The sequence below is a fragment of the Hermetia illucens genome, chromosome 3 (genome assembly GCF_905115235.1).
Source record: "Hermetia illucens chromosome 3, iHerIll2.2.curated.20191125, whole genome shotgun sequence".
NCBI classification, from domain to species: Eukaryota; Metazoa; Arthropoda; class Insecta; order Diptera; family Stratiomyidae; genus Hermetia; species Hermetia illucens.
In genome coordinates this window covers 97,374,804-97,398,357 of record NC_051851.1, presented here as the reverse complement: position 1 = coordinate 97,398,357, position 23,554 = coordinate 97,374,804, and the positions used below count along the sequence as shown (strand labels likewise).

Below are 23,554 nucleotides of genomic sequence, written 5' to 3'. Positions count from 1 at the left end.
CTGAGCTAATATTTCTTCTCAGAATGCAATTCTTATTATCTCCATCTACCCATGCTGGTCGCCTATTCCATTTCGTGGGTTCCAGGACAGGCATGTTTACTTCTAAACCTTTTCCCCCTTTCCTTCTACTTCCCCGCGATAATCTACCGCTAGCCAATTTCCATACCTTCATTTAAGACGCAATTTCCTAGATATACACCTCGCCGGCGCGTCATCTTCCGATAAATTAGAAGTCCAAGTTGATTCGTAGCGGATACACACACTACAATCGACATGCTTGAATGATGATAGATGACGCTAAATTGCCACCTAGTTGATCAAATTTTTTTGCAATCTGCACTTACTCCACTTACTAAGAGGATCTTGACAGGCCCAGCAGTTTCAACCGTCAAAATTATCGGAAGCTGCGGAGCGATTGCTGCCTGCTTCAGACACAGACAGGAAAATATTTGTGTTTGACTCGAACAAAAGCCATCAAGTCTATCTCAGTAAAGTAGTTTGAACCCCAAAACCCCTGGGCCCATCATATCATGGTTCTTATTTGGTCCATTCTTCCTATACTTATTCCAGGCCGCATGTTCATTCGCCATCGACGAATGAACTCCGAAAATGCATATTAATGCATCGTATATTAATACGATATATTCTCTATATAGATAATTCTAAGCCCCCAAAAGAATTTTATCGTAAATTTTTCTACTGCTTGAGAAGCACTGTATCGTCTGATAAGAAACGTCAACCGATCAGCTGCTTCGTTCTTGCCTTACTTTTGCCGGTCGGGTCGACTTTTCAGTTTTGTTTTAACTTAGTAGCTTTGTTTTTATCATGATTTTGCCAGGAGTTTTTAAAGCAGTCTCTCCAACCTTGTCACCTGCCCGCTTGATAATAGCGAGGTTTGCTAGCTCTGCTTCGGATGAAGTCAAAGTAAATCCACTTCCTTTACCGACCAGCTTTCCAGTTTCTTACTTATTTTCTTATTTTTTCTACAATTATAGTTGGAGAAGCTGACAGGAGACTATAACAACATATCCATAATCGGCCTGAATAGACCCGCTGCCAAGAACGCTTTCAGGTAATTTCAAAGAAAGTTATATGAAATTGTCTGAATATAAAAATCTGTCTAACAATCGGTGTTGGCGAGGATCCACTTTTCATTTTGAATTATAATCCATTGGGATAGGTTAAATAACCTGTTCCATCCGGTCTGTCAAGGAGGAATTACCAGGAAAACCTTATGAGAATGCTTTTGTGCAATTTTTATGTTTCTGGATAAACTGTATACTTACATTCATAGCGCCTAAAAACGATACGGGAGGGTTGAAACCATACTGGGTTTCGATCTTAAAAGAACCTTTACATATTTCTGGATGGTTTCGACATTAGTAAAAGTAAATTAAGGTCGCTCCCCCAGCCATTTTCCATAAAAAGACGATTTTTAGGTATACTTTTCTTACAGTACTATGTGGAAATCTAAGATTGAAGAACTTATTCACTATGTTTGCCTGGAACGTCAACAACGCCTCGGTTGGGGACTGACTTCACGACTATGACCTTTGACTATTGAAAAAGGTTTGCTTACCCTCCAGGATGTGCGCACTCTCCCTAACCCAAATAATCCAAGGTACCCAGAGTATTCCCTTCCCAAATTTGAGCGAGAATTCTCGCTATGTAGGTTAGAGATTCTGGTCCTAAGCAAGCCTCTCCTCCTTGCGGCACTGTCCTCTTAAACTTCAGAAAACCTCATAGTAGCAGACACCACCGCCACAAAGCACGTTTTTTTTACCTGTGAGCCGATTTCTGGCAGGATTCACTGCCAGATTCCGCATCAACGGAGGTTTCTAATATGAAAGAGACATGCTTCTGCACCTATACGCAGTTCAGGAGATACTTCCTAAAGGTAACATTGTGGTCGTGATCGATGATCTGATTGCCAAAATAGGATCTGGTAATATCCTACATCGCTCTGTGATGGGGAAATAGAATCTTGGTGACCATTACCGGTAAAAGGTTTGTAGACTTCTGCCACTTTCATCGGCGACACACTGCATGAGCACAGGGACTGCTAAACAAACATCCAATTATGTCAACTACTTTTGAATATGCGTAATGGAAGGTGTGCTGATATCGGCTTCGAAAGGGATCGTCACCGGATGATTTTACCTTCGCTTGCATTCAATACAGACTGGCTCCGTGATCCTGCTATGGTCCAATAGTGCTTTCTGCTGCGCAAATCACAAACAAGTTGAAAAGAATATTTAATGAAACCTGCTGTTACCGGCTTTGAAAACATAAGCGAACGGCTATGCACTCTGCGCTTACGAGGCAAGTTTAGAAATATAAGCCTCATTAACGTTCACCACCCTACAGAGGAGACTGTAGAGTCGGAGAAGGATACCTTCTACGAGGCAGTAGAACGAACCCTAGAAGCCTGTCCCAGATATGATATCAAAATCATACTTGGGGATTTTAACAGCCAATAGGGAAAGAGTCCGTGTTCAAGCGATACGTTGGCTCCCATGGCTTACACGAAAACGGACTGCAGATTATTCAATTAGCAGGGTCACACGAAATGTTTGTTGGAAGTACCTGGTTTGCGCGGAAAGTGGTCCACAAACATACGTGGGCCTCTCCAGACGGGACCACTTTCAACCAAAGTGACCACATGTTGATTGAACGCCGCCACCTCTCAGCTTTGATGAATGTCAGAACATATAAGGGGGCCAATATAGACTCGGATCACTATTTCATGGTGCACCGAGCTCGAATAACAACACCACCTAAAATCCCCTCTGACAATCAGGTGGGAGTTAACACTGAAGCCATCCATAACACAGCCCTCCGCGACACCTATAAGTGGGAAATGGATGCCGCAATAACCGCAGTTAACAGAGGACCTGGAGATGAGGCATCAACAAATGATCTTCACAACCACCTGCAGAACGTTATCATGGATACGGCCATAAATATACTTGGCCCCAGCCGCAAAAGGTGTCGGAACGGCTGGTTCGACGATGAATGTAAGCTAGCAACGGAACGGAAGAATGCCACATACCGAGTAATGTTGCATTCTCAAAGAACGCGGGCACGCGCAGAGACATCACGAACTCCGTCGAGCGGAGAAACGACTTCACAGACGGAAAAAGGAAGCCTGGGAGAACCAACAAGTCTGTGAACTAGAAAAGTACAGGAAGCAACCACACCAGACGCGGAAGTTTTACCAACAAGTCAGCAGGATGAAGCCTTATACACCTCGATGCTCATCCTGCCGAGACAAAGAGGGAAATCTGATTTCCGACAGAATGGGCATATTGGAGCGATGGGTTGAGTACTTTGATGAGCTACTGAACAACCAGAACATCGGCGAGTTGGAGGTACCGCCAACTGAAGACGACGGACAAATCCTGCCACCAAGTTTAGGAGAAACAGTCCGTGCAATTCATCGGCTAAAAAATCATAAGTCGTCAGGAGCCGATGGAATTACAGCCGAATTGGTTAAATATGGAGGCGACCAGTTACACCAAGTAGTTCATCAACTTGTGCTCAAGGTATGGGACAGCGAATCAATGCCTGAAGATTGGCAACGAGACATTATCTGCCTGATACATAAAAAGGGAGATATCACACAGTGCAGCAATTATAGAGGTATCACGTTGCTGAGTACCATCTATAAGATATTCTCCGCTATCTTTCTAGGCCGGATAGTCCCATACGCCCAGAACATCATTGGCCCATACCAAAGAGGCTTCACTCCAGGCAAATCAGCAACAGATCAGATTTTCTCTCTGCGGCAAGCGATGGAAAAACTGTTGGAATATGGACAACAGTTGCACCATTTATTCATCGACTTTAAAGCCGCCTATGATAGCATAGCCAGGGTAAAACTATACACGGTCATGAGAGAATTCGGTATCCCGACGAAATTAATAAGACTGACTAGGCTGACCCTGACCAATGTGCGAGCCCCGATAAAAGCAGCAAGATCACTCTCAAGACCATTCGACATCAACGACGGTCTACGACAAAGGGATACACTATCATGTGTCCTCTTTAACCTGGCCCTCGAGAAAGTGATCCGTGATGCTGATGTAAATGCAAGAGGTACGATCCTCTTTAAGTCCACCCAACTACTGGCCTATGCTGACGATATCGACATCATGGGAAGAACCACCCGAGACGTACAAACTGCCTTCATCCAGATCGAGCAGACGGCGCTAGATCTAATTATATGGTGGCAACGTCAGCACCGAAAACGAACCAACCAACAACATCAAACCGCACTGGTCAAACAGGAAGAATAAGGATAGGAGAATACAACTTTGAGATCGTTGACAATTTCTCCTATCTAGGGTCGAAAATCACAACCGATAACACCTGCGATGATGAAATCGGCGCACGGTTGTTGTCAGCCAATAGGGACTATTTCAGCGTACAACAACTGTTCCGCTCGAAATCTCTCACCATAGGGTCAAAGCTCTTACTGTACAAGACTATGAACTTGCCAGTTCTCATGTTTTCCTCGGAAACTTGGGTTCTTAGCAAGAAAAATTGCGAACTCTTGGCCGCGTTCGAGAGAAGAATTTTTGGCTCCCTACATGATGGACGATTCCGTAGCCTACGCAATGACGAAATCTATTAGCGATACCATGACCGTCCGGTTGTGGATAAAATCCGGCTCAATAGGTTACGGTGGGCTTGTCACTTAATCCGTATGGATGAGAATGATCCCACCCGAAAAGTCTATAAGGGCAATATCTATGGTAGAAAAAGAAGACGAGGCAGACCCTGCCTAAGATGGAGCGATGGCGTAGCCCCAGGACACCAGACAGCTTTTAGGGATATCGAATTTGTGGACCTCGGCGCAAAACCGGGATGTCTGGAGTTCCATATTAAGGCAGGCCTAGACCGGATACCGGTTGTTGCGCCGTTGATGATGATGAAGAATATTTGAGTATAGGAATGTTCCATTTGTACATATCTCGCAATGTATTTGGGTTTAGAATAACATACTATTCACTTTAATATCACTTTTGATATTCAGGGTTTGCGTTGCAGAAGAGACAATTTTGAACTACTGTAACTTTGTCAGTAATAGTAGGACTTTCACCAAACCAGATAAATTTGGGCGAAACAATTTAACTTTTTACTTTTAGAATAATACAGTTTATTTTACTTTAACTGTTCATTTTTCTCCGTCCCTGCAGTTTTTCTTGTTGATTTTTCTCTAATTCCTTGCCTCTGACTTGACTGTGCGTTCGACACGCAAATGGTTCGCCCCGCCACGGTAACATAACTTTATTTGCACAGATGGAGGGTTTTTTGAGGGATAGATGTCATCATATAATTTACATAGCACGCTGATTTCAAGCCCAGATATAGAAGGATGATTGAGATAACGTACTTTTACTATCCTCAGTGAAAATAGAATTAAAATGCTTAGGGGAAAGAGATAAATAAATAAAGTACAGTAAATGTTACTATATTATGCTAAATTCTACCTGATCTCTTACGATTGGTCAACCAAAAAAAAAGCGCATCGTTAAAAAAATAATCGGTTTAAATAAAAAGGCTCGCAGAAATACTAGGGTGTTCAGCCGCCGCGACAAAGCGGGTCCATGTCCTGCAAATTAGTTTGCGCCAAACAAATCCGTGTTCGTACGCATGATATTGGTATCCTCACTAGAAAGACGGAGGAACTCGCAAGATCACTTCCGAAGAGATGCATTGATATCTGCGCTCTACAAGGAATTCGATAATCGGTGCCAAAAGCAACGCAATAGAACGCGAATGCGACACAAACTAAACTTCTATATTTTGGTAGCCCAGGCACTCAGTCGAGTGCAGGCTCAGGCTCGACCGCCCAGGTATTCGCTTTTTGCGCTTACATAATTTTCTAGCGCTATATAAATAGTATTTCTATAAATATTTGTCATCAGACCCTTATACGAATGCATTTGTATTTGCTATAACTGTTTTTTGTTTATAATTACCAGAGAGAATTGCCTTTTTATCCAAAAGGCGACTTTGCAAACAATTTTTTTTTTGTCAAATGCGTTTTTCTCAAAATGACTTTTTTCACATTTGCGGGAATTCTAACTCAAAAAGCAATAAACTGATCATTATGAAATTTGGAATCATAATTCTCTACAAAATTACCAAGAATATGAACATGAACGTCTGAGGCAATATTATATTATTCAGGGTGGCTTTTCTTGCATTATTTGCAAAACATAGTGGCGGAAGTTGACAATTTTTCTTTCGATAGCTGCAAAATGGCGCGTAACTTTTTCGAAAAAAAAAAATCTCAAAAATTGTTCGAACTAAGACTAATATAATGTCCAACTTTTATTGGATTCCAATTAATATTTCATACTAAAAAAATCCTAAAAACATATGTGCCTTCTAGGCCCCTTAAGGGGGAATTGTAGAAATTTCAAAAAATCCCTTTTGTTTTTTATCTGAAAAAATGACTTAACACGTTAAGAATGACATATTCGAAGGACTAAGAAAGCGTCGTCGAAGAAAAGCTGTGTAGCCGACATTTTCTTTTGGATTTCTTTAAAAAAAAATAGATAATACAGTTTATCATACATACATTAAGGACCTTTATCAAAATTTTATTTTATTCACTTGTCCTACAGAAAAAATCATATTTATTAGGCGGTTACAATGGCTAAACCCATTTAAGAGCGGCGAACCGCATCTTACAGAAGGTGGCAATAGTTCAAGCAGATTTCAACGAAAGAATTTGGTCATTTTCCGCTTGCATAAGCACCGTCAACATTTGGAGCAATTCTAGCGTCACAGAAATTGAAGAAGTAATCAAACCAATGAAATCAAGGAAAACCACAGGATCTGACGACATCGCATCTGAGCTATGTAAAGCGAGTAGCTGGGGTCCAACGGAAAGCGATCGCTGCCACCCGAGCGGACCATTACAAAGATATTTAAGATAAACTGGACATTCGAGATGGCAAGAGATATCTGTATCAACTTGGCAAAAGTCGACACGAACACACAGGATATCAAACATTCTGTTACGTTAATGACAAGAACGGTACTTTGCTTACCGGCCATCGAGTCACGACTGATAGATTGCAAGAATATTTCGAGTAGATTTCAACCAAAGTATTTGTATATCCTCCACTTTCACAAGCATTGCTAATATTTGGACCAGTTCCACCTATCAGCGCCACAGCACTTGACGACATCGCATCTTAGGTTCAATTACTCTACCACGATCCAAAAAGTAAAGTTCGAAGCGTGGCGGGTGTATCAAAACCGTTTCGTACCTCTGTTGGTCTTCATCAAAGAAGCACCCTCTCACCATTCCTCTTTGTTCTTATTATGGACATTGTCACACGTCCAAAGTCCAGCGCCCTATACACTGCTTTATGCAGATGATGTTTTTCTAGCGTCTAATAGCAAAAATGAACTCGAACAACTTGTCCAATAATAGAATGATCGCCGCAAGCAACAGAGCCTCAGATTGAATCTAAATAAAACTGAATTTTTGATAGCCAACCCCCATGAAACAGGTACAATCACTGTCAGCGGCAGTGACCTACCCAGAGTTGAGCGATTAAAACTCCCGGGTCAATGCTATCACTCAATGAAAAACTGTGTTATGAAATTGCTTCACGCATTAGCGCAACCTGAAGGTTTAACGTGAGCACCTGTCTGGACGACTTGAATCCCCCGGTCTTCCTAAGACACGGATTGAGTTTGTAACCACAATCAGAGCCCCGCTGAGACGAGCAACAACGGTACCAGTCTATACCAAGTGCATGGCTTAGCATTCATACTGGTGGATGCAAGACCTACCTAAATCTCTACCGAACTAAGGAGTACGGCACCCGTGTTGAAATGAAACACCACGCCGAAGCCCGAAGGTCTCTTCTCGCTTGACCATAACCACAACCCCCATGAAACCCCCACTAGGGGGCCAACCGCGAACAACCGAGCTGTACTCACATACAACGGGAGTTCTCCCGAAGTATGAGAGTCCAGGGGCTATCCCGGTTCCCATGGTACCAGTATACCCCTGGTAAGGTTTCGTGACCAAATTGCCACTTCAGATGAGTCCCCATGCAGACTCGGGTCTGATCGCCCTAATTAGGCCTTTGGAGCATTCGCCTACCGCATCCAGAGTACAGTGTCTCCCGGTGCCACCACTATGGAGGGTCTCCTCGGCCACTTGGTTTTGGTTTGGCCTACAGGGTTGCCGCCCCGTCTTCCTCACCGCCACCTCTGAGCACCAACCTGAATGAGGTGGCGTTTCACAACTGGTGTTCTTTGTCATCGATGAACGAACGCCTCAAATGTCCGCTCTGTTGCCTCTATGGTTCTAAGTATTGGCCGAATATAAAGGACAGTGAACGGCGTCTTGAGGTAATGGACACGAAGATTTGGCGTTGGGAGTAGCGGCGTGACACACTTTGATTACATCCGAATTAAGGATATCCGCGATCGATATAGTATTGCACCGATCATGGAAAATTTACTAGAGAGACGTCTTCGATGGTATGGTCACGTAATTCGCGCTAAGGAAAATGCACGCGCCAAGATTAGTCTGACCATCGAAGTCGATGCTAAGCGACCAAAAGGCCGGCCTCAATAACGATGACTTGATGCGCTGGATGGGAATTTGAAAGCATCGCGATTGAATATAGATAAGACTTTTGATCAAACAAAATGGTGCAGCCGATAACGACGGGTCTACACCGCTTGTGAACGGTACAAAGGCTGAAGAAACAGAAGACCCTGAAACGCGACAAAGGATATCTCGAAAGCTTGATCGATGAGATCAGGCTGGTTTTCGGTCTTAATAGCTATAATCAGAGCAACATATGATGGCACAAAATGTCACTTTCTGCGACGAGATAAAATCTCAGAGAAATTTGAAATAGGAGCGGAGTTAGCCTGGGTTACATTTTGTCACCTATATGTTTTTTCCAGGTATCGGTGGGTTTCTTCATACTACTTTCGCTAGGGACGTGGCTACACCAACACAAATGGACAATGGGATTTTTTACCCCGAAATATAATTTCACCTGTCCAATTAATATATCCGTTGAAAAGAACCGATTCGAAAAGCTCATTTATTCATTGTAATGGTTTAAAAATCAAATTCTCACAAGGCGGGGATGCGGTGATGGGCTGACACTTGATGTGACACTACTGGACGAGTAGTTTGAATCTTAGCTACGTAAAAGCATACGATTTATGTATTGATTCCGAATGTTGAAGTGTTTGCTTCCGAATTTCGAAGTAATCAACGTAAAAGGATAATCTGACAATTTATCTTATGTTTCGGTAATAATGGTAAAGAGCAACTGCCGACAAGTATAATACAACGCCCCCAAACGAAAGGTGAAAAAACGGAAAGATCAGTATGTTATTTAATACACTTTAATTATACTAATTACTATAAGGGCTTCAAACATATTTTTTATTTTACAAATGTGAGAAGTTGAATTGATATCATTTGAGATTTGCATTAATTTAACTTCTTGCTACATAATTGATTTTTAGATCCAAGCGTAAAAGTTATGGAGACAATGCAGTGGGGGAGGGCAGTTAATGCATAAGAACAATGTTCGGACGGTTTTGGCAGAAATAACGTGCGCGCACAAGGCGCACAAGAAACTTCACCCGCATCTTGTGGTGGCGGTAAAACCTACGTTTTTGGAAGATTCGCAGGCAATTCAGCAATTGCTGGTTATCAACTGAAACATGAACAAGCCGGGCAACCGGAAGGTAAACGCTTCAAGTATGAAGGGTTTTGTGTAATGCTTATACAATTATATTTGAATGGGCATTCGTACCTAGCTCGTAATGTTCATGCACTTAGTTTGTCAGACTATTAACTTTAGTGTGTTACTGACATTCGAAAGCTTAGAATCCAATAAATTTGCATAAAAGTGTTATTAATAGTGCAATATGCACCAAACTTGGTAGTATCGTGCTCTAAACTTGAGGGCATTTCCAGTCAATTTCTAAAAATATACTTATAACGAATATTGTAATATATTATTATTATATTAACTTAAACTGACCTCGGTATGAGAGCCCTAGATACTATGTGCATGGGCCATCATACTTTTTCCAAATATTTTGGTTGGGTTGTTTCTGAGAACGGGTTCCCGAAGCAACTGACCCCTTTAGGACCCCCACACCCCTCATTTCAAATATATCGGTATCGGAAAGTACTACTCGAGACTTTTCATTTGGTACCCCACACGATTATACTCGGTGAAAAAAAAATACACCCTCTTTTGCAAATATGGGGACCTCTCTTAAAATCAACGTGGAACTATGTTATTGCATGTAATGGGATGCACAGGTCATAGCTTTCTACCATGGAATACGTTTGTTTTCACTTTTGGAAGAAAACATACTTGCACATCCAGATTTTAATTTCGTAAATTGCAAATCGGATAATTGAGGGGTGAATATGTACAAAATTAAAGGGTGACAGAACTCATTTTCGAAAACTAGCCAACCCAAAAACCTCAAAATATTCCGGCATCTTATATGAAATCTAGACCTCAAAATATGTATCATTCCGATATCTGCTCAAATAAGAGGATAGTATCGCGCATAATAAGTTTCAAGAAAATCCGGCTATTAGTGTCAAGCAGTTCAAACTTATCAATTTCACGCGAATCTACTGCATCTTGAGCCAATTGACTTATGATTGAAATTCTAAAATTCCATATAAGGAGAAGCGACTTACCCCTAGCCCTTTTTAAGGTTGTATTTTTTTTATCAAATATAGTCATGTGGGCTATCAGATGAAAGGTTAGTACTTTCCGAAGGTGCTCTTAGTTTTGACATTTGTTGGAAAGGTGGGGGTGCGGGGGTCGAAAGCGATCATTTCTTTTACGGGCCCAGAAAATACCCAACCGAAAAATCTGGAAAAAAACCAAGGGACTGCCACTATATAATGCCTAGCCTCCGAAATACCTTCCATACCGATATCTATTCAAATAAAGTTGATAATAGTATATTTAAGGTTTTGTTTAAAACAATTTTTGTTTTCACCGAATATAGCAATTTGGGAAATCAGATGGGAAGTCCCTTTTCGAGACGCATATTAGTTTTGACCTTGGCTACAAAGAGGAGTGTGGGGGTCCGAAAGCATCCTCCCCCCTTACGCTATCTCAAATAAAGTTAATAAAAGTGTATTATTATATATTAAAAATTCACTGCGAATAAAGTCTTCAAAGGCTTTTATAGCGTCTGTCTGGTTTCGGGATGCAAAATAAAAATGAGGTTGCGGAAAAGGTGAGGGTGATTTGAAGGTCATCTGGAGACTATGGTAGTTACGGTGGAATTTCAAATTCCAATTCCAAATTCAAACCGTTTCCTGGGAGAATCTAGTTAGAGGGTGTGTATTGATTTTTTTTTTCTGCACGCATTTCGGATTTGCCAAACAAAATTTACTTTTTATAACTCGTGACTATAGGGTGTGCCTCGTTCAGTTTAGGTGGACGAGTCTTTTCATAATTTTCTGTTAGAGATCGGTGTCGGCATATTTCCATAGGAAATACTTCAATGTCCGATGCGATTTCCCATACGCTATTGTTGGCTTTGCAAATTACTGTTTCTACTTTCCCAAGTAGCTAATTTCTGAGGCTAAGTTTTTCCGAAGAGAACTTCAGACAGGAAGAGATTCCGAATTTAACTGTTGTCAGTACGATAACCAATTCACGGAAAAAAAGTATTATATTTGAAAGGAATATTAAATGCCTCACACGTACTCCTTTATCTTATAAAAAAAACAGACTTGCAATTTTGTTGCAGATGTTCACTTCAGCTTCCTATTGAAATCGTCTATTTCTTTTGGTACAACCTAATAAAAAAAGAATATTCGCAGGTACACAAAAGAAAGTTTTAGTGGAATATTTGCATAAAATTTTGGCTACTCAGCCCACTTTAGTACAAACTGAAAGACCTTGTTCTGGTTCATCAGTCAAACTAGCAAAAGGAAGCACAAAAAAGACATTAAATAAAAACCCGAAACCTTTATATATATATGGTTGCCATTTACCCCTTGATGGGATGTACCTCGTCACCCACACCTACGCGCCATCGCTCGCGGTTACCTTTAATGCAATTCAACCCTTCTTCTCTACTGTCCTGCGCCAAGTCACCTTGGGGCGATCTTGGGAGAGTAAACTCCACTGCAGCAGCCAGTAGCCAACAATGCAATTGTTGCCCCTCCTTAATGTGTGATTTATCCACTCTCCTTAATGTGTGACCTATCCACTACCGCTTTAGCTTTTCGATCATATTGCATAGTTCTTCGTTTGTAATAGTGTAATAGTGTAAACCAGCGTACTCCGATAATATATCGCAGGTTTTGACAAAGACTTGGGATCTTTGGGTGACAGTGGGAATGCTTTGCATATGCATGTACATTTCCAGATTTTAGACGAGGCGGCAGTAGCAGTTCCGTGCTACCGCCGGCAGAAATCACGCTTCCTAGATATATAAATTGATAAGCGCTTTCAATGTTCTCCTCATTAATCCAGATAAGGAGAGTGCAATGGCCTATCTGACTGAAAACTTTGGTTTTGTTGGTGCTTAACTTAGTCCAACTCTGCCTGCCTCTCTTTCCAAATCCGGAGCTATTTTATCAAGGTCCATGAGAGCGCAAACCGATGTCATCAGCTAGTCGAGTTATTTGAGGAAAGATAGCATAGTCCATTGAACTCCACCGATGACAAAAAGAAATAATATCTGTCTTCGATACGATGCAACCCTGGAGTACTCCGCTTTGAAATCCAAAATCTTCCGACTGGATGAACAGTCGACCATTAACGTCCTTCACAGGACCATCGAAACTTTTGCGACCACATGCAACTTTTTTCGTGGTGCCATATAAATTTCTGAAATCATTGGGTTCTGCGGCATCTCCCGTTCCCCTGACCAGGGGAATAGCAGATTCCCTTTTGTCACAGCGCAGACTACGCTGAACCTCCCGAAATTTCGGTCGGTGTCGATGTTCGAACACGTCACGCCCGCCATCACTCGCAACGGTTAATGTAGCCATCAACCTCTTCAGTTAACTGATTCGCTTCCACGATTCCGCAGTTAGTCAGATCTTAAGACGCCCCTTCGGAACGTAGCCTTTCGAGGCTGATGTCAGCGCCTCTCTTGTTACGCTCATCCACCAGACAACTCCTAAATTTACTGCTAATCGCAAAGTGTTCATCCGGTGTCAAACCCAACTGACGGTATAGCAGGCTTTCACCAATGACAAGGAGGTGGAAGCTAGCCACAAACCTCCCACCATTACCGTTAGGAATTGTTAGGAAAAGGTTTCGGATTTTTATTTTAACTGTCATCACTTTATCCAAAGGCTTTACTAATAAATCTGTTGGATTTAGAAACTATCAATATTGTCCAATTAGACAAGAAGAAATGAATAATCTGATTTCTTGTAAACTCTATCAATCATTGCGAGAATTACCTTAGCATTTACGATATCAATAACTTGAAGAAATTCAATTAGAGAGGTCGTTTCCGTCACTAATAAATTTATTGTTGCATATACAAAACCTTATTAGAATCGATACGATGTGTGTCTGTCTGTCTGTCACACCCGATTTATTCGGGAACAGCTGGACCGATTGCTACGAAATTTGATGAGAACGTGTGGTCTGTGAATCCCTTTATATGAGATTGAGTGGGGTTTAAGGGGTGCAAAATTTTTTTTCGAAGCATATAGCCATATCGGATATCAAATGAAAGGGCTCAATTAGTACTTTTCAAAACTGGTCCTATATTTGATATCGAGTGAAACGTAAGGGAGTGAGAACTCAAAATATGACCCGCACCGAACCGAAAAATCTGAAAAAAATCGGAATGGTGGACGTCATCATAACGTTAACAAAGTGGGCTCATGTGAATGAGGGAAACATTTCGTTTTAGTTTGCTAATCATTTATATATCAATATCAATTACTCGTACATATTTACAATATATTTGCTAATGAAGTTTTAGGGTAGAGATTAATTCAGATAGATATATTTGTACATTGAACTATCGTATGTATATGTATGCTTTTGTGCACGAAGTGAATCGGAGATATGTGCACGGTTAATTTATATAGGTGTATGTATGGATAAATTTATCCTAGACCTTTAAAATACATAATATGATATGATGCATTATACTGAAAAGTTTGGTGAAAAGCCACCTATTATTTACAAAGTTGTAATAGGTCAAAACTGACTCTTCTCCGTCAAATTTCTGCTCTCTAGAGAAAAAAAAGTCAGTACCACATCGAATTGAATATCAATTCAACTTATATACATTACGAGCTATGTATAAATGAAAGCATCATGTACCCAAATATTCTTAAATAAAAAGCGGAGTGGAGTGATCATGCTGGAATTCTTTAAAACCGTTATTAGAAAAGGTTTGCACGTCCCAAAAACCAAGCTTTCTCTCTTTGCAAAATCCAGATCTATCTGGTGAGAGTTGGTGAGCCAGCGTGAGAACAAGCAAAAGTTACCTCGACAATGGAGATGTGTGATGGAAGGTGCTATAGTGCTTCCAAATAAAACAGGACAATAACAGAATGCTGTTTTGATTTCACTGCAATCGATCAAGTAAATTTTGCACATCTACACAGATACATCCGAGATACTGATTCCGTTGACGCTTCGACGGTTCGAAACCCGTTGGAGAGAGGAGGAGAGAAGAGTAGCTATGGTCTGAATAGTCGTCCATGTAACACCTGGACATCTTAAGGAGTATTTACTATTAAAGCGTTGCCTACAGGGTTTAGAATTCACTGAAAGTATTTCCTGTCTGATTTAGATTTCCCGCCTAGCAGCCTGTAATTCACGAATCTTATTATGCTTTGAAACGACTACCATGCTAGAATGAATAGGCGGACGCTCCTAAACGTAGGTATCGAGGCTCCACCGAATTCTCGCTTAATCCAGCTTCAATGTGAACTTCAGCAATACAGGCTGGGCATTCTGGGGTTAAGTGAGACAAACTCAACGGTCAACGGAGACCACGAAATGCAGAGAAAAAAGCTGAAAGCAATCGAGGAGAGGTTCCCTAAAGGTGACATTATAATCATGATTGATAAACTGAATACAAAGGTGGGCTCCGACAGCACCTTGCCTAGAGAAGTGATGAGCAGACACGGCTTTAGAGACCAAAAAAACCATGGTAAGAGGTATTTGACTTCCAGCAGGCAGATCGATAACATTGCCATCAAAAGTAGAGTTGGGAGTTGTCTTCTGAGAGTGCGGGGTTGGAAGCCTTAATCCCCTAAGTTCAACACGGTCCGACTACCATTCGGCAATGAGAAAACTATCTTGCTGACTGACAGATGTCTTGAAGAACTCAATGGAAAATATTGGTAGGCTTTGGACCTCATTAAGGTACTCTTTCCTCTGGTACAAGTAAAATTGTTGCCCACTTCCCGAAGGAATATCATTAGATCTGAATAGCTGCTGAAACTTGGAAGAGAATCGATGAAGCATAAGGAACTGAAGACTCTTATTTTCGATGCGAATAGGATAAATGCTGTGTTCGAGCTTCGACACCGCGGCAAATATCGGGAAATGCACCCCAATGGGCGCTATAGCAAAAAAGAATTTATTACTGTACTGAACAGAGAGACTTTCTCTCTAATAATTTAGCCACTCTCAAAAAAACTTGCAGGTGGTTGCCGGCCTTTTAGTGGTCTGGTGAAGAATGTTAACGTTCGGCTTCTCATCTACAATAGCGAACAGTTTACAGGTGGAAGGAACATTCTCCAATCGTTCTTAACCGTATAACATCTGGTGATGTTTTACTTCTTGTGGATGGGATTATTGGGCACGATAATATGCGGATGTGGACTGTCTATCGGGCTCAAATATGATAATGTCTCCCAACGCATCCCTGCTAAATATGCAGAGTTGAACTGAGTTGCAACTACCCTCGGCTCAGGGCCAACTAGAGTTGCTACGCCTTAAAATAGAGTCTCCGACATGAAGCCAGCAGAACTCTATCCTAAAGACGGTCAGAATCGTCTTGGAGCCAACTAATGACCTGCATGTGCAGTATAGGAACTAAGGCAGGCCGTTTTCCCTATCTTCGAACCGGCTTTTGTTTGAATTTTGTGTTTGCTAGATTCGGCAAAAATCCATAATTGTGCCATCAATATGCATGATGTGTACAAACCATGTATACATACATACAGCGATTACTTGAATCACATGGTGAGAACTAGTGGACGTGTGAGTACTCAGAGCGAAGCAGCATGAGATATTCATTCGCTCTCTATGCTGGCTCGTTTTAGGGATAGTACTATTGCTACGTACCAAAAGTGTCTGAAGCGTTTGGCGTGAACTTTTCATATCATAACAGGGTCACGGTGAATCCGTTTTTATTCCAGTAGATTTCTTTTTATTAGGACAGCTTAGAAGTAAGGTATACTCCAATAATCCGGCAACTTTGTGTTAATTGTCCATCTATCGCACGCAGTTCTCCCCGAAAGGGTCACACCGATTAAAACGGGCACCCCATGCATGCAAAGGGGCTTTATGATCTTTTTTTTCTCCTCTCCCATGTGGAGTAGAAAGTGAAAAGTCTCAATTAGTACTTGCACAAGCAAAGTTTATTTTTAACGCAAATTGCAAAATAAGCGAGTAAGGGGTCAAAATGTGCAAACTTAAAGTGAGATAGGACTCATTTTCGTACCCAACTCAAAAATCTGAAAAAAATTGAAGGTGATGCGAGTTTTCTCGTCGAAAGGTTGTGAGAGAAAAAAAAAGTATCAAAAGAATGTTCTTCTTTTGAATATAATTGACTTTATTCAAGTTTACCATAATTAACAATTAACTCTGTTCAAAATTTTTCGCGAATAATACTCGTACCGGTTTTAGAAAGACGACTGGGGGGCAATCTATGTAACAAGTTCAGTTTTATTCATTTTGAAATTGCACATTTTGTAATCTAATACTTAAAGAATTTCCGCGGATGGGTAAATGCAAAACTGCAACGTAGCGTCTGGCAGATTTCCGTTGTTGGAATTTTCTCATGAAATTTCAGCAACGTTTGCATTTACTTGTTGTAGAATATTTCTTATTTGTTCGGAATTTGGAATATTAAACATAACTTGCGCTTATAAGAAATCTAGGCTTCAAAATATATCTCATCTCATGTATATTACCAAACTTTTTGAAATTGATCGGAAATCCTCATCGGTTCATCGTAGGATGACCAGTGGATCGAGTACCATAAGTGTCACGCATAATGCTGAAAAGTTTCATGGAAATCCGGTTATTGGTATCAAAGTGATAGCAGTTGAAAATAATTAATTTCGGGCGAATTTCCTGCATCTTAGCTTATATAAATAATATGCTGACGTCAAGGTCGTAGGGAGAAAATTTAGAGCCGACGTGGGAATAATGTGGAAAAACTAGGTCCGGGGTGAAAATTATGTGGGTCTGAGGTGATTATTATGGAGGCCGCATATTATCGCTTCTTTCGTTAAAATTCCTATTAAGGCCCGTCGAAATGCCTCCTTCTCACCCCTCTCTCGTCAGGCCTGGCTAACGTTATAATTGACATATGAATAAAATATTAAAGTCCCATATATGAAGAAGTCAGTTTTCCTATTCCTTTTTAAGGTTTTGTGTGGTACAAAGCGGAAACGACTAAACCAATTGTCACGAAATGAGGAGGTGTGGTCTGTGAGTCCCTTTGCATGTGGCGAGTGGCAGCAGTTGGGTTTGAGAGTTATATGTGGAAGGGGGGTGTCATTTTTTTACCAATTATAGTCATGTGTGGTATCAAATGATAGGGCTCGATTAGTACTTTCCGAAAATGATGATATTTTTGATACCGAGTGGGACATAGGGGAGTGAGGGCTCAAGATGTTAGCCCCAAAAGTGTAACAGGTCTAGTTCTCAGAACTTATCTAACCGAAAAATCTGAAAAAAATCATAATGATGCATCCATACGAAAGCTAGACCTAAAAATAAATCAAATTCCGATATTTTAGAAATATTTCTGAAAGCCGCCCTTAAGTTCATCCTAGAAATATAAAATTCAGTTATATGGAATAATATAATGCATAATTTTGGAAAATTTGACAAAAATTCAACTATTATTAACAAAGTTAAAAAGAATTGTGCCAAAATTGTGTATTTCACGTGAATTCATCGCCCTTTGAAACGTGTATGATGTCATCATCAAACTCATATGAATGGCAGAGTTAAAGTTCGGAAATACCTATGTATATCAGCAAATATTTTGAGTTGGAGGTGTATGCGAATGGGAAAGCGTGAATAAGAAATTTCACACAAGAGGAACATCAAACCTTCACACCCGAAGAGTCCAGCTTCCGGTATTCCGACTTGTTTGCATATTTGTGATAGCGTTCAGCTTCAGGTTTCCTGGCTTGTTAATTTTTAAATGTACACTCTTTTCAAGATCCTGCATTTTTTTTTGTTGTATTAATTTCATTATCACAAATATTTTTTAGAGAAGAATAATATTTCAAATAACTTACAGTCACTCGCTCGTCAACCAACTATCTAGCATCGTCGAACACCTGAAATATGACAAGGATTCGCGAGTAGTTATCCTTCGAAGCCTAGTACCCGGAATCTTTTGTGCCGGCGCTGACCTCAAAGAACGCAAGAAACAAACCCAAGAAGAAGTTCGAATTTTCGTTAATCAATTGCGTGCCCTCCTCATTAATATTGAACAACTTCCAATGCCTGTTATCGCAGCCGTGGATGGCGCCGCTCTTGGCGGTGGATTAGAAATGGCCTTGGCGTGCGATATTCGAACTGCTTCGGAAGAAGCTAAACTAGGCCTGGTGGAAACGCGTCTTGCCATTATCCCCGGTGCTGGAGGAACTCAACGCTTACCGCGCATTTTAGGACCAGCCCTCGCCAAGGAACTAATCTTCACCTCACGAATACTATCAGGCAAGGAAGCTCATCAATTAGGTGTTGTCAATCACGTTCTTCCCCAAAATGAGGCAAAAGATGCGGCCTACCAAAAAGCGTTACAGATTGCGGCAGATATTGTACCGAATGGACCCATTGGTGTTCGAATGGCGAAGAAGGCAATTGATAAAGGAATTCAAGTTGATATTGCAACTGGGTATGCCATTGAAGAAGCTTGTTATGCACAAATATTACCAACGACGGATCGATTGGAGGGCTTGAAAGCGTTTGCGGAGAAACGTAAGCCAATCTACAAAGGCGAATAGAAGTTTTTATAATTTGTTGAGCATATTGAACGAACGATATGAAAGTTTATACCAGGTATTGCATTTATTTTCTGTCAAAAGTTTTTTATTTCTTTTCAACTGTTTGTATTGAAGAAATGTTAAATAGCATTGATTTTTTTTGAATAAATCAGATTTATTCGCAATAAGGAATTTATTTTTTAGAAGAAAATATAACATTAAAACGGGATTAAGTCTATCTTATAATTCATCATGTTCTCTGTTTTGCTTTACTCTATTCTTATCGTAAGAATCCTTTTCGATACTGATTACTTTAAAATCTTTTGGCAAGGTAATTTTCCCTATAAAATCATTAAACGGTGACCCTAAATATAATGCTTCTCCTTCTTGGAGGACTTGTGAAATGAAGCGAATCGACTTATCATAGCCATGTAGTACACCGACCACATTTCCTTCCCAATCAATACGTAACACGGTCGTTCGGGTAGGCACTAACTCGATGAAACTGTTAAAACTTACGGTCGCGTAAAGAACTTTTTTACAAAACACGTTAGGCAGGATGGCATTCCACATGCGGAAAGGTAACTCAAAAAGTGCAAATATTCGTAAGATGAATCGACGTATACGAGGATAAATAGAGATCAACTGGAAAACTGCTGGGTTTTCAGAGTCGCGGGCCATTACTAAAGGGACCCAAATGCCTTTGGAATCCGGGGAGAGGTTATCTGGGTTCCCAGGAAGTGCTGTAGAGAAAATTTCCTTTTGCCCCTTGAAAGGACCTCGTAAATGTAATTTTAAAAGCTGCGATGAGCCAGTCTCAGCAACAACAAGAAATTCTTCATTAGGACTAAGAGCGATACCATTGGCAAAGTTGATTCCATCTAGAAGCATTGTTGACGCATTCATCCAGCGGCAATACCTGAAAAGTCTGCGAAAGTTCGAAAATCATATAGCCGAATATGTGGATTTTTATATTACTACAAACCTTCCAGAAGGATTAGCAAGCATCGCAAAAAATCCATCTTCGAACCCGTAGTCAGATGATGAATCCGTCCAGTAAATTACACCTTTTTTATCAACCGCAACTCCATTGAATACTTTAGCTGGCCTCTTCAAAAGACCATCTAAAGTTTGTCGAGGGGAAATTAGCAGGGTTTTATCTCCGTTGACTAGATCCACTGACCAGAGGCCATAATATCCATCTGCAACAATTAGATTGTTGCCGATAGTGTCGAATGCCAACCCCAATGGCCGCCCACATTTTGCCTCCTCATAGGGTAATTCTATGTAAAACAAAAGGTTCAATCGGGAATAGAACGATTCTAACGAAAAACGCAGGTACCGCAAGATTCTCCAAACTTTGCTAAAACTGTCACCTCCTCACCATCGATCCTTAAGACCTCACCGCCGTTATTTGAAGTGAACCAAATATTATCCTTTGCAATCAAACCTTCAGGGCCATTCACTTTCCCGACCAAAATATGTTCAGCGTTGTCCAGATAATTGTTCGGCATGAATGAACCAACGAGTTCGTGTGGAGGAGTAACACTTCAAAACAAATTAATAACAAAATTCACGGAATCACACAGAAGATTAAATCAGTAATCAAACTCAAATTGAATTCTTTTTCACTTCTAGTGGTGTAGGTCAGGTAATCCATTAGCATGAAAATGAAGTGCTTACCGATAAGATTCAAATGGAAATGTCATCCATGGCGGCAATCCAGGTAAAAAGATAATAGCAAAAAGAATTATTAAAGAGATTCCCAACAGTTTGAAAAAGCCCATGATATTAGACATACACTTGTTAGTACTTCTGTGGTTATGGCAAATATTTTCCTAGTTCTGCTTATAAATAGCAGAAGCCACTAAGCAAACACACATGAATCAATGACGATATTGGTATCTGACCAGATAGTGCTCTGCCATTAATCAATTTTCGGATATAAGAATATTGATTACGTTTTTTAACAGATAAAATGAAATATCATGCTGAGCAAGTGCTGAAAGATAGTACTTGACCGTTAGTCGGCATTAGCAAAGTTGAGTATTTTTGGCACCAGTTATCTTTTTAAATTCCAAATGACGTAGTTTTCAATACTTCACGACACAATTTCGTATGGCATAACTGACCAATTCACTATTCTAGATATGTGTCCCAAAATGTCCTCCTATTTTTTAAAATTTCGCCGTTTGGCGACCGTGTACTCTTACGACTATTAGATATTACTCTACGCTAGAAAAGGTAGAGACATAAAAATATAGATAATAATTGAAATTGAATTGAAACACTATTACGTGTTCTGAAATGCTTACCAATCATAGTAAGCCTAGCGAGAGAAAAAATGAATTAGGACATTGTCCATGTTCAGGAGATAGAAACATTTGCCAATCATTTTGCGCTTCCTTACTTTGCCATAAAGAATTAATCAGTTACAAATGGGGAATCAGAGTGCTGATATCCCCTAACTCGTGACCACGACTAAATTCGCGAATAAAATTCTTTAGTCGCGCACAGTGCTCATCTGATTGTTGCAACTGTATTAAGTGTGCGAGTTCTCCGTCTTGGAAGGAAAGTCCGATGTGGAAGAAGCATTTTCAACTTTTCCCCGCTATCATTATATTAGTTAGCCGAATTTCCTACGCGATTGCAACGATAACTCAACTTGGAAATGATCCCGGAACCGCAAACACCGTTGAGAGAAGATAAAACACCAAATGCCCGTGGAGCCGAAGCTGCAGACAAGCATCAACTCAATTTGTGTCTTAGAGGACTCCCTAGATGATGAGCCCCATTAGTAAATTCCAATGTAGCGACTACATCCACCTTTAGTCAGATTGACACCCGCCTCAGCTACAATCAAGTATCTGATGTCACTCACCAGCAACCATCAGCAAAATCGACATCGCCGCGGTTTTCGTGGGCCAGCCAACATTCTACGAGAAAATCATCCGAATCAAGAATTTCTAATTAAATTATTAATTATTTCAAAATTATTTACTAATTAAATAAAACTAAAATTTTTTTAAGTACAAAGTTGGACAGGCTGCAACCTCTGGCGTTTCTCGTGGTTTCTCCTCTTGTTATTGACATTGGGGGTCGAGTGGTTCCCTTTCGGTCGTGGTACTGTTGGGTTTTCCACTACGGTACGTTCCCGCTCATTATGGGGATCGAAGGATTCTCCCCTTTTCGCTCGTAAATTGAGGTTAAGTTCGCCCAATCCCATCCTCCCGTGGCCGCATTAGCGGTCCAGATGGCGTAACCCGGAGGCTTGGTTCTGCAGGTGGGGGCGCAGTTCGCGCTCGCGGGCATCACTACTGATGCCACGCGATTTAATCACACGCTCATCGGCCTAGACGAGGAGTCGATTTGGCCCATCGCCGACGTGCTCGAAGAGTGTTCTTACACAAAGTTGAAGGGCAATCTCTTCAAGCGATTATCGGTAAATGAAGCAAGTGGGAGCTTTGCATTCGGGAGGTAGGTCTCGAATCCGTTCGCGGTCCGCCAACCGAAATTGGCGATCGAGTAGTCACACGCCGGTGACCTCAACGAGTCCTGCAGTTTGCTGGTATCGCAGAATCGCAAGTTGATCCCGCACCAACTCAAACTAGCGGTAGCAAACTCCTCAGTCATTCACATTTATGACTACAGGCAAATGAACGTAAGTCTGGGACTTCGACGGACCTTTTCATGGCATTTAGTTAGAGCGCATGTCAGCACTCCCATATTAGGCTCACACTTTTTAGGCCACTACGGATTGCAGGTAAATCTGCAGAACAAGTCGCTTATAGACCCCGTTACCTCACTCAAGTCGTCAGGAAAACTTGTCACCTACTCAACCGTCTGTCTATCAATCATTTTTGAAGAAGCAGGCCACCTTCGCATCCCGTCTCCTTCAAAAATACAGCAACATAGCTACCGAAAGTAGTCTCTCGCAGTCAGCTAGCATGTTGTGCAGGACCAAATCCGCAACACTCGCTCCCCCATCTTCTCGAAATTGCATCCATTATCAACCCAGAAGCTGCTGCTAAGAAAGAATTTGACATACTTTTAAAGCAGGGTATTTTGAGACCATCAAACTCACGACGACTGAGCAACTCGAAACACCCCCGCCTGAACAACTCGCCTACTTGTCGGTATCGGGATGACACGAGAACGGCGTAGGAATCGGGCTGGTGACAATCTACAGTCAGCTGTCGATCGCACCAGTAAAATTTTCAATAAAATTTGGAATAGTCCAGTCTTCTTTTTTTTCTTCAGCCTTTGTCCCGTTCACAAGCGGGGTCGGCTCGTCTTGATGGGTTTCGCCATTTAGCTCTATCGAATCTGGAG

The 23,554-nt window shown here is 41.1% G+C and overlaps 2 protein-coding genes across 2 annotated transcripts; one reads left to right on the top strand and one right to left on the bottom strand.

Annotated features, from left to right (window-relative positions):
- The first annotated feature begins 718 nt into the window (after positions 1–718).
- On the top strand, positions 719–19,410 carry LOC119652373 (methylglutaconyl-CoA hydratase, mitochondrial). Its single transcript, XM_038056470.1, has 3 exons — positions 719–924; positions 996–1,072; positions 18,535–19,410. The coding sequence occupies exons 1-3, from the start codon at positions 826–828 to the stop codon at positions 19,241–19,243; spliced, it is 885 nt and encodes a 294-aa protein (XP_037912398.1). The 5' UTR covers positions 719–825; the 3' UTR covers positions 19,244–19,410.
- A 20-nt stretch (positions 19,411–19,430) lies between these two features.
- Positions 19,431–21,400, bottom strand: LOC119652372 (adipocyte plasma membrane-associated protein-like). The gene is made up of 4 exons (XM_038056469.1): positions 20,906–21,400; positions 20,565–20,770; positions 20,208–20,505; positions 19,431–20,150 (listed from the first exon to the last, which is right to left on the bottom strand). Exons 1-4 carry the CDS (start codon positions 21,019–21,021, stop codon positions 19,463–19,465), a joined length of 1,308 nt encoding a protein of 435 aa, XP_037912397.1. The 5' UTR covers positions 21,022–21,400; the 3' UTR covers positions 19,431–19,462.
- Between the last annotated feature and the right edge of the window lie 2,154 nt (positions 21,401–23,554).

Bases quoted from the DNA above. Each gene is read 5' to 3' on its own strand.
- LOC119652373 (XM_038056470.1), top strand. From the start codon at position 826: ATGATTTTGCCAGGAGTTTTTAAAGCAGTCTCTCCAACCTTGTCACCT. The intron at 925-995 runs GTAAATCCACTT...CTACAATTATAG, and splicing joins CTGCTTCGGATGAAGTCAAA to TTGGAGAAGCTGACAGGAGA. The intron at 1,073-18,534 runs GTAATTTCAAAG...AATAACTTACAG, and splicing joins GCTGCCAAGAACGCTTTCAG to TCACTCGCTCGTCAACCAAC.
- LOC119652372 (XM_038056469.1), bottom strand. From the start codon at position 21,021: ATGTCTAATATCATGGGCTTTTTCAAACTGTTGGGAATCTCTTTAATA. The intron at 20,771-20,905 runs GTAAGCACTTCA...TTTGTTTTGAAG, and splicing joins TTTCCATTTGAATCTTATCG to TGTTACTCCTCCACACGAAC. The intron at 20,506-20,564 runs GTACCTGCGTTT...TGTTTTACATAG, and splicing joins AAAGTTTGGAGAATCTTGCG to AATTACCCTATGAGGAGGCA.